This window comes from Phodopus roborovskii, unplaced genomic scaffold (assembly GCF_943737965.1).
Source record: "Phodopus roborovskii unplaced genomic scaffold, PHOROB, whole genome shotgun sequence".
NCBI classification, from domain to species: Eukaryota; Metazoa; Chordata; class Mammalia; order Rodentia; family Cricetidae; genus Phodopus; species Phodopus roborovskii.
Genome location: NW_026126416.1, coordinates 34,645,618 through 34,665,959, shown reverse-complemented (window position 1 = coordinate 34,665,959; position 20,342 = coordinate 34,645,618). Strand labels below are relative to the sequence as shown.

General features: G+C 44.2%; 2 protein-coding genes across 3 annotated transcripts in view; one reads left to right on the top strand and one right to left on the bottom strand.

Annotated features, from left to right (window-relative positions):
• The window catches only part of Eif2ak4 (eukaryotic translation initiation factor 2 alpha kinase 4), an 87,062-nt gene extending 71,497 nt beyond the window's left edge, over positions 1-15,565 (top strand). The window contains exons 30-39 of one of the 2 annotated variants that reach the window (XM_051183708.1): positions 1,290-1,397; positions 2,596-2,724; positions 4,695-4,781; positions 7,834-7,946; positions 11,000-11,058; positions 11,585-11,682; positions 12,849-12,917; positions 13,588-13,632; positions 14,623-14,741; positions 15,327-15,565. In XM_051183708.1, coding sequence (XP_051039665.1) covers positions 1,290-1,397; positions 2,596-2,724; positions 4,695-4,781; positions 7,834-7,946; positions 11,000-11,058; positions 11,585-11,682; positions 12,849-12,917; positions 13,588-13,632; positions 14,623-14,741; positions 15,327-15,384 — 885 coding nt within the window. In that variant the 3' untranslated portion in view covers positions 15,385-15,565. Of the gene's footprint in view, positions 1-1,289; positions 1,398-2,595; positions 2,725-4,694; positions 4,782-7,833; positions 7,947-10,999; positions 11,059-11,584; positions 11,683-12,848; positions 12,918-13,587; positions 13,633-14,622; positions 14,742-15,326 lie in introns of those variants that run through there. The other variant, XR_007834462.1, reaches the window with a different exon arrangement.
• A 553-nt stretch (positions 15,566-16,118) lies between these two features.
• Srp14 (signal recognition particle 14) lies at positions 16,119-19,821 on the bottom strand. Its single transcript, XM_051183709.1, has 5 exons — positions 19,693-19,821; positions 19,474-19,546; positions 18,926-19,038; positions 17,012-17,044; positions 16,119-16,587 (listed from the first exon to the last, which is right to left on the bottom strand). Exons 1-5 carry the CDS (start codon positions 19,714-19,716, stop codon positions 16,498-16,500), a joined length of 333 nt encoding a protein of 110 aa, XP_051039666.1. The 5' UTR covers positions 19,717-19,821; the 3' UTR covers positions 16,119-16,497.
• Positions 19,822-20,342: the final 521 nt, after the last annotated feature.

The window sequence follows — 20,342 nt, the reverse complement described above, 5'->3', positions numbered from 1 at the left end:
TTAGATGTCAAAGTCCAGGCTGTACACTTGGCTTTCAGTTTCCAGGCCTGTGGAGAGGCCTGATTACATCTGGAAGAGGATGAATGCCTGGGTATCACACTCACCCTTGGCTGCTAGGCAACTGCTTCCTTCTGTGATGTTCACCTGGTGTGAAGTAGTTACCGTCTAAATGTTTTGTGGTTTGCTGTGTTGCCCCTTGACTTTCTACCTAGAGAGAACAAGTTTTCTTGGGGCCTTCTTCCTATTCTTCCAAGCATTTCTGAGTTGCCAGTTTCTCCAGCACCCAGTCCATCATGTATGAAGTAATGGGAAAACCCAGAGAATTAACCATGTGTCATTACTCAGATCCTGTGGTCCCTAGCGCATCTGTCCACCCACACATACTCAGCATACTCAGCAGAAACAGTAGAGAGATGCACATCTACAGCCCAGAACCTACATATATGATGTTAAATTACCTAGTGATATGAAGTAATAAAGAGATGGGTAGCTGAGTGAAGGTAGCCCAGACCTTTAATCCCAGCACTCAGGAGGAAGAAACAGGTATGTTTATCTGTGTGTTGAAGGCCAGCCTGGTCTACAGAGCAAGTTCCAGGACAGCCCAAAGCTACACAGAGAAACCCTATCTTGAAAAACAAAAATAAATAAATAATAGATGGGAAGGGTTAATTATGCTAACATTTGCTAACAGTTTTAGCCTGTTATATCCCAAATATTATTTCAATAGGTACTGAAACTTCTAAAGCTTGTGTTTGTTGATGTTGATTATCTGGAGTCTCTACAGCAAGCATGTGCTCTACACATACAGCACATGTCAACCTGGAAATCTCAGATACTTGGTAGTCACATGCAGCTAATGGCTAGCAAGCCCAATGGACCATTCAGACTTGGACAAAGCACTTGTTAATATTCCTCAATGTGAATGTATGCTTGTCTCTGTCCATACACACCCCACTTTTGTTGTTGTTGGACCCTTTAATTACTGACACAAAACTTGGCATTATTTATGGAGTTGAGGGAGTTGTTTATTGTTTTGTTTATTACTTGTTTTTTGGGGGGATTGTTTGCTTTATTTACACAGTGTCTCATGCAGCCCAGGCTAGCCTCAGACTCTCTGTACCCAAGGCTGGCCTTGAACCCTTGATCCTCGTTCTGCCTCTGCCCCCAAGTGCTGAGGTTACAGGCATGCACCATCGTGGCAGGCTTTCAAGAGCTTTGTTTTTTCCTATTGCTTTCCGCACAGTATATTTGTGTCTTTCATAAGCAGCCCTCCCCTGCTCTGTCCACAGATTCCCATGTTCAGAGGCCCACAGGCTCTGGGGCCAGTCCCCACTGCAGTCGGTGTCAGCATAGCCATAGACAAGATATTCGCTGCCGTCCTCAACATGGAAGAGCCTGTAAGTTCCTCTGCTTTCCAGCATGCTTTAAGACCCCTCCACTCCTCAGTGTCACTGCTGTCCTTTGGAGCTTAGCCTCCCCGGTTACACTCCAAGAGAGCAATACCAACCACAGCAGCAGACACGAGCTGGACACGGCTCCCTTCACTTAGGACTCTAGCCACCCACCTGGAGACAAGGGCAGAACCCAGTGGTTGAGAGTTCAGTCGCCAAGTCTGCCCCTCTACTCCCCATGCCAGGTGAAAGTCCCATTTGTTTTGTCTGTGCACCTGACGTATGGCTCAGAGTTCCAGAACCTCTTCCTTGGATTTGATCCATTTCTTAGAGCAGGCGACAGAACTCAGGGAAACACTGTGCTGACCCAGTTTATGATAAAGGATCTTAAAATGAGGCCCTTCAGGAAGGGACACTGCGCTTCTCTGCCCTGTCTGATGCACTGTCCTCCACAGGCTGCCCTCCCAGAGCCTCCTCCCTGCTACTCTGAAGCACGCTGAGCCCTTTGTGGGTTTGTGGAGGCTTCACTGCAAAGCAGGATTGATTACATCAACAGTGATCCACTTGGTCCCTTCCCCTCACCGGCACTGGGGCTGTGTCTGATAGCCCCCCTCCAAGTTACCTCATTAGCATAGAAACAAACATCTTCGATGACCCTAGGACCTGAGGAAATGGGGACGAAGAACACATAGTGGCTTTGAAGATGTGGTAGTTGTAGCCTGAGGGTTCTGGAAATGACCTTTTCCATGATCCAGCCTAAAAGTCATGTAGTCCTTGCACATCAATCCTTGTCCTCTGCTCTGTGGATGCTGCTGATTCAGGCCCCTCCTCCCTCTCCCCACATCTGGCATACACTGTACAGAGAAAATACTCTGCTTCTTAACACACTTTTGTCAATCCTCTTGCTCAAAAAGCCAGCTATAGTCTATAAAGCTAAAAATGCCTTTCCCCCCTATTTCAGAAAAGATCTATTTCCCTGGAGAGGAGCAAAGAATGTATCTTCCTAATAGTGGAGGACAGCTGAAATGATGTCTGTGTTAAAAAATGGATGTAATGCTTTTTAACTGTGTCTTGTTTACCACTTTTTACAATGTCGTTTTAATTCACAGCCATCTGTACACTGTGTGGCTATTCACAATTTCAGGGTGCTGCTCTCACCCCCACAGCTGCAGTGTCCCCCTGGTCTAACTCTGTTTCTCATCAGGTTACAGTAAGTTCCTGTGACCTCCTGGTTGTCAGTGTTGGCCAGATGTCCATGTCCAGGGCCATCAACCTAACCCAGAAACTCTGGACAGCGGGAATCACTGCAGAGATCATGTACGACTGGTCACAGGTAAGGGACAGAAAGCTGTGACTGAAGTGCAAATAGTTAGGAGATAAATCAGCCTTTCACAGGCATGTCCATTCCAAGGCCACATAGGGCCCAGCCAAAATCCTAAACTTACAGCACTGAGATTTTTGTTGCTACTTCTTATTTGTAACTCAGTGGTGAGTTTCTCAAGGGTGAGCTTTGTAGAGGATAATGGTACTGTGTAGGGGTTTCAATTGGTAAAGAATTAAAGCAGGAAAGAATCCTGAGCTCAACAGGAAGCAACAGGGAAACCCTCAGACACAGCAAGGCACATAGAGACAGACCCTCAGCAGAGCAGAGGTGAGCCTCAAGTGCAGCCTCCTTGAGGGTTGGGAGTTTTAAGGGTCTTCGAGCTCTCTTTGTCCCCTCATTTAGGATTGGTCAGTTTAAACAAAGACAAGGAAGCTGATAGGCCCAAAACTTTGGGTAATTGTGTCCTGGTCTGGCCTTGAACTTATTATACCGGTCTAATGGAGGGGAGAGGATACTGGTGGGAGAAGAAGTCTCCCAGGTATTTCTCTCAGGTCATGAGTGTGGGAAAGAAGCTGCAAGTTTACCAGATTTATTATCTTTTATGTTCCTGCTCCCTATCTATCTGAGGGATCTGTCTAACCCCACTCTCACACGGCAATGTCAGAAGGTTGGACATAGGTGTTAGAGAGAGGACTCTGGTTAGGAGCCTTGCCGCTCTTCCAGAGGACCCAACTTCTGTTCCCACCACACATGTAGGCGCGCGCGCGTGCACGCGCACACATTTAAAAAAAAAAAGACTGGATGTGTCTGCAGGGTGCACTAAAGAGTTTCCCCTCTGTGTTAGCTTCTGGCTGCTCCTATAACAGATAACCACCACCCAGGGCCTTAGCGGTTTTGTTTGTTTAGGTTCCTAGAAGTCAGAAGCCTAGATTAAAATGGATTGGCAGGACTTGTCCCTCCAGAGGCCCTAAGGATGGATCTGTCCCTTGCCTTTTCCTCTTGCATCAGCTCAACCCCTTCCTCCCTTTAAACTCAGCAGTGTGCAGTCTTCTTCCCTGAGGCTACTGCCCTCTGCCTGCCTCAGGTCCTCTGAACGCCCAGGGCAATCAGTGACAGGTTCCAGGGACTAGGATGTGGACATCTGCATGGGGCCATGGCTAGCTCAATACAGAGGACACTCTGGATGTGGTGTGTCTGTGGATTTCTGTTGTGCAGACCTAATACCTGCTATGGGTGTGAAGGTGAGAAAAGTGGTACCCTGGATACCAGCCTGCACTTGAGAATTGGAGATGGGAGCTTCAGACACCCAGTGTCTGTACTATCACAGATTGTGGAGGGAAGGGTACTTCCAAATTATCCACACTAATGGCACCCAAGGGCTCCGCAATGAGTAGGAACACAGGCCAACTCTGGCCATGAGCAGTTGCTCTGTGTGTAGTCATATAAAAAACTGTCGTCAGAATGCCAAGCATCAGTTTTTAACCATAATCATGTAGCAGAAAAGGCATCATTTTGCTTGTTCCATGTGTTAGAAAAGCATTCTGTCATTGTTTGGTGAGACAGGAGCTCACTGTGAACCCACCCTCCCCACCCTCTTGCTTCAGTCTCCCGAGTGCTGAGATTACAGGCGAGAGCCATAGTGTAGTACCCAGCCTGATTCCACTGTTCCTACTTCGCTTTCCTAAAAGGCTGTGTGTGTTACAGTTCTTGGCACCTTTTGTTAAGACTTGTAGCCACTGAAAATCTCCTCCTGTCATGACTGCATTATTTGTTCACTGTCCTTCAAAACAGTCATGAAAGAGGAGAAAACACAAGAGAATCCCTTCCTGGAATTCTGGGCTCCTCTTCCCCAACAGTCATAGCCCCTGAAGTCAGCATATTCACTTTGGGAATACAATTGGAAGCAGTATTTTCTTTGTCCTTATGACCTGAAGGGGCTCCAGGCACGCTCTGTTAATCTGTCTCACTGTTTGTTTCAGTCCCAAGAAGAACTACAAGAGTACTGCAGACATCATGAAATCACCTATGTGGCCCTGGTCTCTGATAAAGAAGGAAGCCATGTTAAGGTAAAGATGGTAGGAGCACGGTGACCTCAGTGGCTGAATACTTGCCTAGAATGGGTGAGCCTCTTGATATAATCCTCAGGACCACACACACTCATGCACATGCGCACACGCGCACTCGCACACACACAAGACCACTGGGAAAACTAGCATTTTCCGCAAACTGTTGCCTGTGGATCACTGGTGTGCTTCAGCATGCTCTCTCCTCTCTGGCTCTGAACTCTCACTATCATGACTGGTTGTCTTCCTGAAGAAAGAAGATAATATCTGGACTCTTTTTTTTTTTTTTTTTTAATGTATGGGTGTTTTGCCGCCATCTGTGTCTGTATGTCATGTGTATACAAGGCCCACAGAGGCCAAAAGAGGGTGTCAGATCCCATAGAATTGGAGTTACAGATGGTAATGGGCTGCCATATGGAAATCAAAGCCAGGTCCTCTCTACAAGGACAGCCAGTGTACGGAGCCACTGAGCCATCTCCCCAGCCCTAAGCTCTTTTCTTAAGAGAGCTATACTTGTCACCAGCATGTCTTCTGGATTCTTCCTAAACAATTTTACTTTGTTGTACCTAACTAAAAGTACCTATAAACCTACCACCCTATGACCTTTTTAAAGTACTAGTTTTAAAGGGAAAAAAACTGACCTATATCCCCCATTCTCTTTATTTTCTTGTAATGCTGCCAGGTTTGGAAAGCAGAATCTTATAGAGTTGTGTTTCCTGTAAAAGTTTGTATGCAATTAGAATTAGAATTACCCCTCAAATGTGTGGTATGATCATTGTAAAATCACATGGGCCAGGCTGGAAGGGTGGCTTGTGGGTAAAAGCACATAATGTTCTTCCAGAGATCCTGAGTTTAATTCCCAGCCCACATCAGGACTCAACCACCTGTAACTCCAGCTCCAAAGAGTTCAACACCTCCAGCCTCTGCAGGCAGTCTTCTGCACTTATTTGCACATACCTATTCACAGACAGAAATGTCTGCCTACACATACACTATCAAAAAAATAAGTAAAGAAAGCCCACACAGGCCTACATACATAGCAGTTGAGCTGCCTCTGCCAGGAACTGTATCTTTCCCATCATAGTTTTCCTCCATGACCATCTCAGTATCTCTTGGTTATTTTCTCCACTCTTGCAGCTGTCTTCCCTTGTGATCCCCTTTCTCGAGAGAGAGAGAGAGAGAGAGAGAGAGAGAGAGAGAGAGAGAGAGAGAGAGAGAGAGAGAGAGAGAGAGACATAGCATTTGTCTTTGTGTCTGGCTCATTTTGCTTAACATCATAATCTCCAGTTGCATCCATTTTCTTGCAAATGTCATGATTTCCATTACAGCTGAAAAAAAGAATGGCCTTGTGTGTTATTCACATTTTCTTTTCCCATTCATCTACTGATGATGATATGGACTCTTAGCTGGTTCCATTTCTTAGCTGTTGTGCTTAGGGCAGTAATAAACATGGATGTGCACATACAATTTGATGGGGAACATAGACTTTTTTGCATGATATGAGCTAGGAAATGCTAATCAGCATCCTGCAGAAAATATTCTCTGCCTGGAAGGTGGTACCAAGTAGTGGGGACATCTTCAGGTGCTGGTGGGGTTTCTAATAGCACAAATAGGCAAGCTACAGGTATGTGCTGAAGGACCTTTTAAGCAGAGGGCATAGCAAAGGTCATGGAGTGGTTTTAGTTAGTAGGTTGCCTCAAAGATAGGGATACATCCTTAGTAAACATTCTGATTCTATTCTGATATGTGACTTTTCCCAGGGAGTTGTACAGAAGGATCCCCCAGAGATGACAAATAGACATACTGTTTTATCCAAGTCCAGCCAGGTAAAGCAGTGAGTTTATTGACATTACTTACAAAAGCATGAGTAAATCAAAGGCAGCTGCATCAATGAAAAGCCACCCCAGCATGAGTACAACTCCTGACAGCTGCTTCTCTGGAGTTCCAGCCCCAGTCTACCAAGGTCATTACATGAGGGTGAGGTGAGGGGCAGAAGTCTAAAGTGACAATCTGATGACCCTCTCTGCACCCTTCTGAGACAATGTGACCAGGTCCAGTCCTGTGAGCCCCAAACTTTGAGCACCTTGAGTAGATAACAGCTGCTCTGACATGCCCACAGATGGGTGCCACTATGCCCAAATGATCTATTTTGGATGAAGGCTACTTAATTTCAGCAGGCGAGAATGGCCACAGCTAGATCAAGGAGTCTGGATGTGACCTAGCAGCCAGTGAGGAGCCAGTAAAAGTCTGGAAAAGGAGGTACATCAGAATTGGATTTAAAAGTATTTATTTGCAGGGATATTACTGGGTGGGGGGGGGGGGCTGAAAACAATGTGACAGCATCAGGCTAGCGCAGGCCACAGCTGGGCACTGGCCATAAGAGTGAATGTGAAAGGGCAGGCACTGTGAAAATGTGATGGTAGGGCCTGGTTTGTAAAGGGAGGTAGTGGTGACATCTGAGAAACCAGTGTTTGACTGGATGTTTAAAAGAAAATAATGTAGAAATATGGGAACTGTCCTTGATGGCCATTTTTGTTTTAACTCTGTAATCTCTAAATATCCCTGAACAGACCAACGTATCTCGACAACACTTTTAATGTTTGGAGCCATATGGTTCCACATTGCCACATCTCTGAACTTGATTAACCTTATAATAGTCTATGTCAAGATGCTGGAACACACCCCACAGTTGTGACATAAAAGCATCTCCAGAGCCTGTCAGTCAAGTGCTTACCACCAAGCCTAATGACCTAAGTACCATCCCCAGACTCACATAGTAAAAGGAGAGACTCCACTCCTACACATTGTTCTCTAACTTACACACACACACACACACACACACACACACACACACACACACAAATATAAAATAACATTTTTTAAAGTGCTACTTAAAAAAAAGAGCTAAATGTCCTCCAGGGAGCAGAATCATCACCCCACCCCTTTTAAGACCCTCTGACTACAAACTGTTGACCCAGTCACCTCACTAGGGCATAATGAGCTACCCTTTTGACTTCAGAAACCTCCAAATGATAGCTGTTTCGTTCTTTTCTAGGTCAAGTCCTTTGAGAAAGAGAGACAAACAGAGAAGCGTGTGTTGGAGTCAGATCTTGTGGATCATGTTATGCAGAAACTGAGGACCAAAGTCAGTGATGAAAGGAATATCAGGTAACTTAAAACAAAATCCCAGAAGACTAACTGCAGTTACCTGCATAGATAAATGTAGTTTTAAAGTTGATTCTCTTGAGATACAGATGAATTAGGATTGACTTAAACCATTCTGTTACTTCTAAATAATTCAATCAACATTAACTATGTCACCTGAACAAGACTTGTCATATCTTGCTTTCAACATTTGTTTTTCTGTATTACTAGATTTCTTCTTGTTATAACAAAATATCCAAGGCTGGGTACTTTGTAAAGAAAACAAAGTTTCCAGGCAGTGGTAGTACACACCTTTAACCCCAGCACTCAGGCAGAGGCAGGCAGATTTCTGTGAGCTGAAGGCCAGCCTGGTCTACAGGTTGAGTTCCAGAACAGCTAGAGCTACATAGACAAACCCTGTCTCAAAAAAAAAAAAAAAAAAAAGGCCAAAACTCCAATATTGGGCAGCCCCATCTACTTATCTTAAGGTAAAGGCCCCTTTGTCTGTGTCATAACATGACAGATATGAGGAAAGGCAACAGCCATAGGCAGAAAAAAACCAACACTTCCTAACAACCTGAATTTGTGAGAACTTCCTCTGTAAGACCATCATTAATCTCTGCCAAGGCCATGCATCCATGACCTAATTATTATCTAATAGCCCCCCCCCACCTACCCAAACTCTCAGTATCTGCACTCTGGGGACCAAGCTGCCAGCACATGAACTTTTGTAAACACATTTAAGTTATATCAAACCATATATATTTTCACAATTTTTAAAAGTCATTTTAAAAGATCAAAATCTGTCTATCTCAGTCTGTTTAATGAGTGACTCTTGGCAGTATTCTATCTATGCAAATCAAAAGATGCATTAATAATAGGTTCTGGGGATAGTTCATTTACACATGATCCAATCACCTAGATATTAATTTAGCAAAGTAAAATCATTAAATTAAAAGTGATTGGGGGTGGAGAGATGGCTCATTCATTGGTTAAGAGCACTTGTTCTTGCAGAGAAACCCAGTTCAAGCTCCAGCATCAACATGGTGACTCACAACTTTCTACTACGCCAGTTCCAGGGTATCGAACACCCTCTTCTGATCTCCAAAGGCACCAGGCACACACATAGTACCCATATGTACATGCACATGAAAGACTCATACTATAAATACATCTAAACAAAATTTTGAAATAAACTAAAAAAAGTGTGGACTCAGCAGCTACATCCCAGGAGTTACAGCACACCTCATTGTAGTGTGAGTACTCAAGACAACTGACACCAGTGCTCAGACTTTGGGTGTCACACCATTTGGTATCCTAAAAATTATGTGAGGATCTCCCAGAAACATATGTGGGTTCTATTCATCGATTTATTCTAGTTGAGGTGGAAATGGTAGTACAGGTCTGTGATTCCCACCACTTAGTGGACTGAGGCTGGAAGATCAAAGTTCAAGGCCAGTCTGAGCTGCTAAGTGAAATCAAGCCAGCCTGGACTACTACATAACAATACCCTAACACCCCATCTCAAAATTTGCAAAATCCATTAGAAATTGACATAAACATTTTTTTAAATACTTAATTATTTTAAAGTATAATAACCCATGTCATGCTAACCTAGGTAACATATTTTCATGGAAAACTTTTTTTTGGAGACAGGATTTCTCTGTATAGTCCTGGCTGTCCTGGAACTTGCTGTGTAGACCAGGCTAGCCTTGAACTTCCAGAGATCCTCCTGCCTCTGTCTCCCAAGTACTGGAATTAAAGGCATATGCTACCACCACTTGGCCAACTTTATTTTTAAAAAAAGTAATAAATTCAGTTTGAAAGGTGGTATTTCATATTCAAAAATCTCTAAGGTATTACAGTTTGTTTATATCTCTGCAAAGCTTTCATGGAAGGATGTCCATAAATAGGATGGATAGTGTAATCCTACTTTCTTAAGCCAAAATATGCAATCTATGTACAGAAACTGTCTGGAGTGCTGTACAAGATGTTTAATTGTAGTTATTTCTGGATAGTGGGGTTATAAAAGATCTTATGTCTTTTCAACTCTTGTATACATTCTCATATGAAAACACAACAGATCCAAATATTGTAATCCTGACATATGTCTGTAATCCCAAAATTTGGAAGGCCAGGCCAGGAGTTCAAGTCAAGCCTGGGCTCCTTGAGACCCTGTCCAAAAAAAAAAACAACAACAAAAAGACAAAGAAAACACAGCACTTAAATTTTGGGAGATGTAAATAATCCTTAACCAATGGCAATGTTATCCCTGTGGGGACATTTGATAATGAGTGTTTGAAGATAGGCTGTTGTCACAACAGAGGGTATTACAAGTACAGCAAAGGACTAAGTGCTGCTGGCCATGACGACAGGGCACAGGACCGATGAACATACCTCCAGCAAGAATGCCTGACATCAAGTGCCATGAGTGCCAGGACTGAGACATCTCACTTTGTTTTGCTTCCTCTACTCCCACTCCACACCCATACCCCCCATGTCCACTGAGCTGAATTCAATGTTGGGCTTTTTCCAGGGATTGTACTATTCTTCAAGTCACTGTAAAATCAAATCAAATACAGAAGTTTAGAAAAGGGAGAGGTGCTATTGTGTCTTTTAAAGGCTATAAGTTAATTTGCAGCATTTGAAAGAACATCCATTCACAGCTTTTTAAATGTCTGTATTTACCAAATGCTCTCTTGTGGGTGGTCGCTGTTACTATACTTTTGTATTATGAGGGCACAGAAAGAACACCCATTACAGTTCATTAAAACAGCTGCCTCTATAGAGCCAGGACTTCAGACCCAGCTGAATGAATCAGAATATTTACTTTGGCATTGGTTAACTTGAATCCTGTCCTTCCTTTATATATATATATATATTTTTTTTAAACTTTCTTGTGACCAAAAGGATCACTAAGAGCATTTTCTGTTGTCTTGTTTTTCCCTCCAACTAATAACCAAGAGGACAGTATTTTTATATTCAGTAGGAAAGGTGGCATGCTGTGATGGCATCCTTATCTGAGTTGCTTTCTGCCTGATTGACCATTTCCTAATTATCTGTTTGCTTGTTTTTAGAGAAGCTTCTGATAATCTTGCTGTACAAACTCAGAAGGGGTCGTTTTCTAATGCTTCAGGTATAACTACTAATTGGAATCCGGGTGTTAAGAATGCTATGTTGTCTGCACTGAGCACTTAGGAAACTAAGGCTGACACCTTCTCACAGTGAGAATAGGAAAAAAGGAACTTGCCAACAGGTTGTACCACATGAGATGTGTCCCAACATCCTGGAAGCACTAACGCAGCTTGGGCTCAGGATACCCTCTAATCCTAGTCTGTCTCACTGCTGTATTCATACATGTGGTTTAACCTTCATTTTACTGAGTTACTGTACACATAAAATGTGGACATTTCCCTTATACAAGGGATTAAAGAAATGTATCTCAAGCCAGATATGGTGGCACATACCTGTAATCCTAACACTCAGGAGGCTGAGTCTATAAATTATATAACAAAACCCTGTGTCAGAGATGAAAGAAGGTCCTATTATGGTCTATTCCCTAGAATCACAACCAGATGTACACTAATAAACTGCACTTTTGGCTGGTGTGTTCTAGAAACTGGGCCCAGATAAAGGCTCTAACATGAAACTTTGTGCCTCAGGTTTGTTTGAAATCCATGGAACAACAGTAGTCCCCACTGTGAGTATTCTATCCCCAGAAAAGCTGTCAGCCAGCACCCGGAGGCGACATGAGACTCAGGTACATCACACCTACCTTTCTCTGACTTTTTATTTATTTTTTTTTTTTTTTGCTTGCTTTTATTTTGTGTATGTGTGTATGTTGTGTACTACATGTATGCCTCATGCCCTTGGAAGCCAGAAGTGGGCAATTTAGTCCCCTAAAAATGAAGCTGCAGATGATTTTGAGTGGATGTATGGGTGCTGGTGCTGGAAACTAAACCTGAGTCCTCTGGAAGAATAGCCAGTGCTTTTAACCATTGAGCCATTTCTCCAGCCCTGTGTCCTTGGCTTTCTAACAAGAGCTACAGAGAAGAAAGCAACAGGAAAGAAATATAAAGATCCCCCTCCCCCCCCTCCTCTTTGCTAACCTAGTGTCCTTTGAAGATGTCAGCAGAAGTCTCTGGTGCCATAAATCAGCCCACCTGTCCACCAAAGATGTTGGCGTATAGGCAGCAATTGTCAACAGATGACCCATGCCTGGCAGCTGGAAGTGGCTTGTTTCTCTTGTAAATAAGAGCATTTTTAGGCCAGTCACAAGAGTTTCTCATCCTAAACATGATTTTTGTTTGTTGTATACCTGTGCTAAAGCCATGTGTTTATCCCTACACGCATGTGCACTGAGCAGTTAAGAAAACAAAAGTGACAGAAAGGCAAGTTAAATATGTTGAATGTGAGTGATAAGAGTGTGCCATGAACATACTAGGAGAGGATATTAAGAGCATTTGCCCTTTATTATTGCTGTTTTAGATTTATGGGGGGGTTTCCCTTTGGGTTTTTTTTTTTTTTTTTTTTTTTTTTTTTTTGGAGACAGGGTTTCTCTGTACAGCCCTGGCTGTCCTGGAACTAGCTGTGTAAACCAGACTGGCCTCGAACTCAGAGATCCACCTGCTTCTGCCTCCCCAGTGTTGGGATTAAAGGTGTGTGCTACCACTTCCCAAATGTTAAGAGCATTTGTAAACCAGTTGTGGTGTGCACCTATGATCTCAACTACTTGGGAAGATGAGGCCAATGTGGGTAACATAACAAGTCCTAAAATCAATCTCTCCCTTGACCGCCAATGAATATCAAATCTTTATGTTCTGTTTGGCATCCTTCCTAAACCCTAGCTTTGTCACCTTGCTGTTTTCTGGAATGGGAAATAAGATGGCTTGGTTTAACATACTCTGAACTCCACTTTCTTTCTAGGTACAAACCCGACTTCAAAGTACTCTTGCCAATTTACATCAGAAAAGCAGTGAAATTGAAATTTTGGCTGTAAGTCACTTTAACAATTTGAAGCTAGCATCGGTCTGCATTATGTAGTGTGGCCTCAGGGCTTTCTTTGTTCTCAGCTGTATCTGGAATCAGACCTGGCTGTTCCTGCCATGAGTGACAGGAGGCAGCCTAAAGCTAGACAGAGCTGGGGATTAAAGGTTGTGTTCATCTCTTCTTTTTAAGGCCACAGTCACATTCAGGCCTTACTAAAGCACATGTGCCTGTTCATACCTCTGGGGTGTGGGTGTGAAATCTGGAAATCCAGCCTCAAGCATTTGTCAAAGTCGGCTTTAGGGGCTGGGAAGATGGATCCATGGTTAAAGCACTTGCCATGCAAGCATGAGGACTGGGAATCAGATCCCCAGAACCCACTTAAATGCCTACAATTCCAACCTCAGAAGGCAGGCTTGCAGACTAGGCACATGAGCCAGCTCTGGACTTCACTGAGATTGCCTCAAAGAATAAGATGGACAGCAGCTGAGATAATTCCAGTATCAACCTTGGGCTTTCACACATGCACGTGTGCCTTCGGTGGGAGGGGGAAGGGGACCTCATATCACAGCATTCAAATCAGCCCTATTCATATCATCCACACGACACCATAGTCCCTAGTCTGTGTGTGCTGCTTAAGACTTCTTAGTAAACGATGTACATTTCTGTATATTAACAGGTGGATCTACCCAAAGAAACAATCTTACAGTTTTTATCCTTAGAGGTAAGCATGGAAACTCTTCTACACTGTGACATTTGCAGTTCTGTCAAAGGAAAACTGGAAAAAGTTCTTAAATTTCCTAAGTAATTGTGTCTATCTCGAAGCATTGAGAATTTAGCTGATAACATTGGTCTTTCTGTTAGTATGTATTATAGACATTCCTGAACCACTAAATATCAGAGCCAGGACATGAGCCTGGCAGACTAGTGTAATCTAGGTTCATACCCACAATACCAGGTGTTTCCCAAACAAACCTTCATCCCAGCTAAGGACTCACAACTACATAGAAAAGTCTATTGTAAAAAATGAAAATTTAGGTCAGTTAATTTGTTTACAGGCCTATACCTCTATACATTTTTTTTCCATTTTTAAAAATTTGAATTTTCCCATTTGAAGTAAAATAATCATAGCTACAGGTGGTATTTATTTAGTTAGTTATTTACAGAACAATATCTTACCAGGTAGCCTGTCTTAGTTTGTTTCTGTAGCTAAGATTAAACAACAACCAAAAGCAACTGGGGATGAAAACGTTTGTCACCTTTTGCAAACTAGAGTCCATGATGAAGGAAAGCCAAGACAGGAACTGCAAGGCAAGAAGGAACCACTGAGGCATGGAGGAGGAATTCTGCGATCCACTGGCTTGCCTGCTTATGTGGCTCAGGCCCACCTTCCCAGAGTAGTACCACCCACAGTGGCCTAGTCCTCCCACATATATTGCTAATCAAATAAATGCCCCAGAGGCTGATCTGCTACAGCCAATTCCATTGATGGTCCCTCTTTCTAGGTTAGCTTGTGTCATTAACAAAAGCAGCACATAGCCCAAACTTGCCTTGAAATGTAGTAGTACTCCTGCCTCAAGCTCCCAGGAGTGATCTTCAAGAAAATTGATGCCTCAAAGGACGAACCCCTCTGTCTCCCCATAACCCACTCTCCTGATCCAGAAAGGGCCAGGCAATATCCCTGCTGATCTGATGTCAATCTGATCTTTCCTAGTGGGATGCTGATGAACAGGCATTTAATACAACTGTGAAGCAGCTACTGTCACGCCTGCCAAAGCAAAGATACCTCAAACTCATCTGTGATGAAATTTATAACATCAAGGTTGAAAAGAAGTAAGTTACAGCAGGTTTCATGTGGTTAAAATTCAGAAGTGTGATTGACAGCCAATAAGTCCTACCCAGATGATGAATCATAGTGTGGATCTTGTCATAACAAGACACGATGCCCCTGAGTATAGCTGTCCCAATTATGTTGTTCACCCAGTTCCCTTAATTCTAAAAGTATGTTGGCCTTTTCACATCGGGGGAGAATTGTGTGTGGCATGTGAAGGCCTGAGGTTCATGTCACTTTCCTCACCTTTACTTTTTGACGGGGTCTCCCTCTGAACCTGAAGCTCATCAGATTAGCTAGACTGGCATCAATGAGTTTTAGGAACCCACCTATCTCCACCCTCTCCAAGGCTAGAGTTATAGGCATGCACCTCTCTGCCTAGCTTTTTAATATTGGGTCTAGGGATCCAAACTCAGTGTTTGCTTGGCATACACTTTACCAGCTGAGCCATCTCCCAAGACCATAGCACTTGGGAAGTAAAGTCCCAACTCCAGGATGGCTTATGCGCTTTCTAGTAATCGGTCTCCCATCACATTCAGACAGTGTTGTTTTACCCCACTGAGTCTGCCTGTCCCTCTCCTTTGCAGGGTGTCGGTGTTGTTCCTGTACAGCTACAGAGATGACTACTACAGAATCCTATTTTGACCCTGAGGAACTGTTGGTGCATTGTTCAAATGGACAGAGGCTTATACTGGAATAATGGAATGTTGTACATTCAATTCATTTTAACTTAAATTCTAATAAGCTGTTACAAAGTTGAGCTTTGTCAGTTTTTCATGTATGTTATAAATTTATCTTTTGGATACAATAAATGCTTTCATATGTATTTTCCAGTTGCAATTCTGTCAACACTAGAGGTTATATGGGAGCTGGAAAAGAACAGCCTTTTTCTTCCCTTGATCCTAAACACTAAACACATGATTTTCAAAGTGGATAAAAAGACAGAGATCAAGAATCATCACTTGTGGTCTGTTTTGCCTCTTTAGTTGGGGGTGAGAGTACAGAACAGGGTCTCAAACTTAAAATCAGCATGCCTATAGACCACTGAAATTACAGGCTTGTGCCACCATTCCAGGCAGAATCTTTATTCTTGATTCTATAATATTTATTCTATTGTCATTAAGGAAACACCTGTTTGGCTATTAGAACTCAGACTTGCTGATGGAATTGTAAGATTAGACAACAAGGTCCAGGGAGATGGCTCATCGGTAAAGATACTTGCTATGAAGTCCAATAATTTTGAGTTCAATCCCAGGATACATGTGGTAAGAGAGAACCAATCATACAAGTTGATGCTGTGGCACAGAGCAAATGTGTGCATGCACACAAAAATAAATGTAATTTTTTTAAATTATACAACCAAGTAAAAAACCCACCCACAGGATAACATGACTTTTAATAAAACTGTCAGATTCCTATTACAGATTCTCAAAGACAGGCAAAAACCATTGAGTAACTGTATCATTTTAGAGTTAGTAGTTACTGTCAGGAACAGGGTAAGTAAACAAAGAAACTGCTAGCATGGATGGACTTGATGATGCACAGCTCTTCAAAGATGACCAGACACTTTAAGGCTGGTGTCTAAGAGTATCCAGCCATGCAATGAAGATCTAAAACAAACTGGCTTCTTACCAGTTTAGAAGGGTTGATCATCCAACCCTTCTTTCTTAAACAACCCTTACATGAACAGTTACAGAGAGTGCCAAAAGCAGAAACACAGGTACCCGCACTTCAGCTGGTCGGTAATAACCACGCCTGTCACTGTGCTGGTTTGGTCTTCTTACTCTTGTTCTTCTTGTCCCTCTTCTTCAGCCCATCCATGTTAGCTCTCAGTAGGTTTGAATAGGCCTGGAAGCCAGAACATGACCTTAGCAGGAAAAGGTACAAACTGGGGAAGCAGCTGACTTTTCCACAGTGGAGTAAAGAGTAGCCAGCATCAGAAAGCCCCCTGGGACCCCACAGGCTGCACTGGAAACTGGTATGCCTCAGAAAGCCTTCACCCCTTCAGCACTCCTGAGACACTCCTCCACAGGAAGCTGCAGGCTCTGCACTCTTTTCAAGCAAAAAGGGAAAACTTCTGGCAACTTCCTATTCAACACTATTATAGAGTATATCTGAAGTTTTAAGACAAAACTAGCCTTAAAAACTCAAAGAAAAAAACCACTGCTAAACAATATTCATAAACACCACAGGTAAGAAGTGCCAGTCCCTACCCTGACCAGTGCCCACCCTTCTGGAGGAGGAATGGAGAACACAAGGAAATAGAACTTACCATCTGAAACTTATTCACCTCTTTGGAACTCACCTGGAAAGGAAAAAGATCACCTCTTTATAGACAGAACACCACCTATTTCGCCCAGATAGGAGCTCAAAATACTTCATCTAGAAAACACCCAGGCCAGGCATGGTGGCACATACGCCTTTTGATCTCAGCACTCTGGAGGCAGACCTCTGAGTTCCAGACCAGCCTGGTCTACAGAGCAAGCTGCAAGACTACAAAGAGATCCTGCCAACGTGCAAAGCAGCTGTGCCTTCTTCCACATAAGAACTACACCAGGATGGTAGGCTCCCACCAAACCTGTGCACCTTTAAAAACCCCTCAGACAAGCCCACTCTGGTAATCCCAGTCCCAGCAACTGTGAGGCAGAGATAGCAAGACAGCCTTTAAGTTTAAGGTGAGAAAAACCTTATACAGATGCCCCAGAGTGTTTTCCTAGAATTCTGATATCAAAGGACTTCATGTTAATTAAAACAACTCCATCAGCTGAGCAGCATGGTGGCACTGGCCTGGACTCCCGGCACTCAGGAGGCTTGAGGCTGAAGGATAATGAGTTTCAGACCAGTATGGGCTAGGTAGCAAGAACCTGTTGTCTCAAAAAAGAAAAAAACTTTGTCCTTCCAGAAGAATCCTCAGTTTCTTATCTGTGACAGCCAACCATAATAGCTACATGAACTTGTTTTACTTTTAAAAGTCTTCTCAAGATAACTCATAGAGGAAGACATCAGTTATTGTCTGCAGTTTCTTGAGTATCCTGAACGAATGTGATTACAAGTGGTCCATAGCATTGAGCCCTATTCCCTGTGAGTCAGGAATGTGTTCTGCCATACTCAACCTCTCAGAAAAAGACCACAGTTCTTGACTATAATTTCAAGTACCAAGCCTAACCTGTAGATACATTTGCTAAATGAACCACAAAAACAAAGGGAAATCAGCTTAAAAATAATCATCTAGCCAGGCCACGGTGGTACATGCCTTTAATCCCAGCACTCAGGAGGCCAAAGCAGATATCTTTGTGAGTTAGAGCCAACCAGTGCTGTTACACAGAGAAATTCTGGGGGGGGGGGGGGAGGCGGAGGAGCGCCGAGGAAGGGGGAGGCTGGGGGGGATCATCTAATACCCAGAAATTTTTACTGAAGGCCTAGCATAGAAAAGAAATTCATCAATCATTCTTCATAGCAAATACTAGACTGATTGACCCATAAACCCACTTTATTTCCATAGAAAGTTCAGCAAAACAAGCACTTGACCTCTATTTTCTACTTTAAAAGTTTATATATTGTTGATAATTTGTACTACAAAATATAGTAACTGGAAAGGGGGGTGCACACCTATGATCCTACCACTTTGGAGACAAGCAACAGAGCCAGGAGTTCAAGGCCATGACTAGCTACATAATGAATCTGAATTATATGAGACCTCATCTGAAACAAACCCCTCCACACAAAAACAAGAGGGCCCTAATACCAAACAGCCTGGGAGAGACGGGCCAAAAATGAAAGGGAGGGGGAACCTAATTTAGACATGGCCCTCTTCAGTTAATGTAGTTTTAAGACACAGTTCAGGAGGCTGGTGGTGTCGCTTAGTAACAGGGTGATGACTGGGCACAATAAAGACCCTGCAGGGATTCAATCTCTAGACCCACAGAAATCATCACTGTATCTGTCTCAGCTGATAACATGCACTGTGACCCCAGCACAGGCTGAAGCACCTGCTGTGACAGTCCTACATCACAGGTTCAAAGTCAGCTGAACTACACAGCAAGACCCTACAGTTCTTAAAATTCAGTTTACTAGCTGGCTGTGGGATAGGTTGCACCTGTACCTCGGCTATTTGCGAGAAGATTAAGTTTACGGCCAGGCAGACTTAAAAGAAAACAAAGCAGAAAAGACAAAGTCTCCAGCTCACCACTGTGCTGATCTTCCTTTTCCCATCCGTGGCTCTCAACAGACACTTGTTTTCTGCGGGCTCAACGCTCTCCACAGAACTCTTCCGTGGAGTGGGTTTGGTGCGACCATCATCTGCGTGTTAAAAAAAAAAAAAAAAAATTACAACCTGGTGAACACCGCCACATGCGTTGCTGCCGGGTCCAAAGTGGAAAACAGGAGAGGAGGGTAACAGGGTGACCCAATCCACCATCACAGCTCTCGACTCCCATAAACTCACCACACTCATCATCACTCATGTGGTCTGGATATATGGCCAATCGTGGGAGCAACGACTTGACGCTGCGACCCCTGGGCACATTCGACCTCACTAACGGCGCGGGGGCCGGGCTGCCTGACAGAACGTGGGCGTCTGACACGCGTGGGGCCCCCGCGGCCGCCGTGCGTGGGTGCCGGGGGCCGCACCGGCCACTTCCTGGCACTGCCCCGACCCTGAGCCCCGTGCCGGGATGCCGGGGACGACGCTGCCCCTCCCAGCCGTTCTCCCGCGCGGCCCCGGGTGCTGCTTACACTTCTTCAGGGTGATGTACACGCTGCCCGACGACCGGCACTTCTGGAAGAGCCTGGTCAGCTCCGTCAGGAACTGCAACACAACACGCCCGGTTAGGCAGCCTCCAGTCCTCGCCCCGCCGCGTCACGGCCCTGGCCCGCCCGCAAAGGGGGAAACGCGACCCGAGCTGACCCCACTCGCTCGGGTCCCCGGCCTTCCATCCGGGCAGCCGCCGGTACCTGCTCGCTCTCGAGCAACACCATCCTGGTCCCCGCCGGTTCCGACTCCGTCAGCAGAAGACGCCGCAAGCGGTAACAACCGGAAGTCTCGCCCGCGGCGGGCGGAGCTTCCGCTTTTAGTTGCAAGTCTTCCGCCAATCCCTGCCGCGCTCCGTCTACCTTGCGCGTGTGCCCTCGGACCCCGCCCCCACCACAGACACACCCTTCAGTCCGACAGACCGGGATGAGAAATAAGCTGCACGTGTACCTCAGTTACTTGGGAGAAGATTAAATTCACCGCCAGACAGACTTAAAAGAAAACTAAGCGGAAAAGACAAGACTCCAGCTCACCATGGTCCTTGGACCCTTTGGGTCCTTGGACTGCCAGGCCTGCCATGCTTCACCCCAGGCTGTGTGTGTGGGAGAGAATGAGAGCGAAAGAGAGACTTGATAGAAACATGTATGTTATCCAAGAGTCCATTGCCTCAGTTTCCTTATTTTAAAGTGAGGATGACAGTATCCCTTTCACAATATGGCTGTGAAGAGCAGATGAATTTATATTGAAATATAGAATAGTGTCTGGTACACAGAAGTACTAAGCTTAGTCACTGTTCTATTGCTGTGAAGAGACGCCATGACCAAGGCAACTCGTATAAAAGAAAGCATTTAAC

Coding starts and splice junctions, on each gene's coding strand:
- Srp14 (XM_051183709.1), bottom strand. CDS start 19,716: ATGGTGTTGCTCGAGAGCGAGCAG. Junction 19,547..19,692: donor TGTTGCTCGAGAGCGAGCAG/GTACCGGCGGCT, acceptor GTTGTGTTGCAG/TTCCTGACGGAGCTGACCAG. Junction 19,039..19,473: donor GTACATCACCCTGAAGAAGT/GTAAGCAGCACC, acceptor TTTAACACGCAG/ATGATGGTCGCACCAAACCC.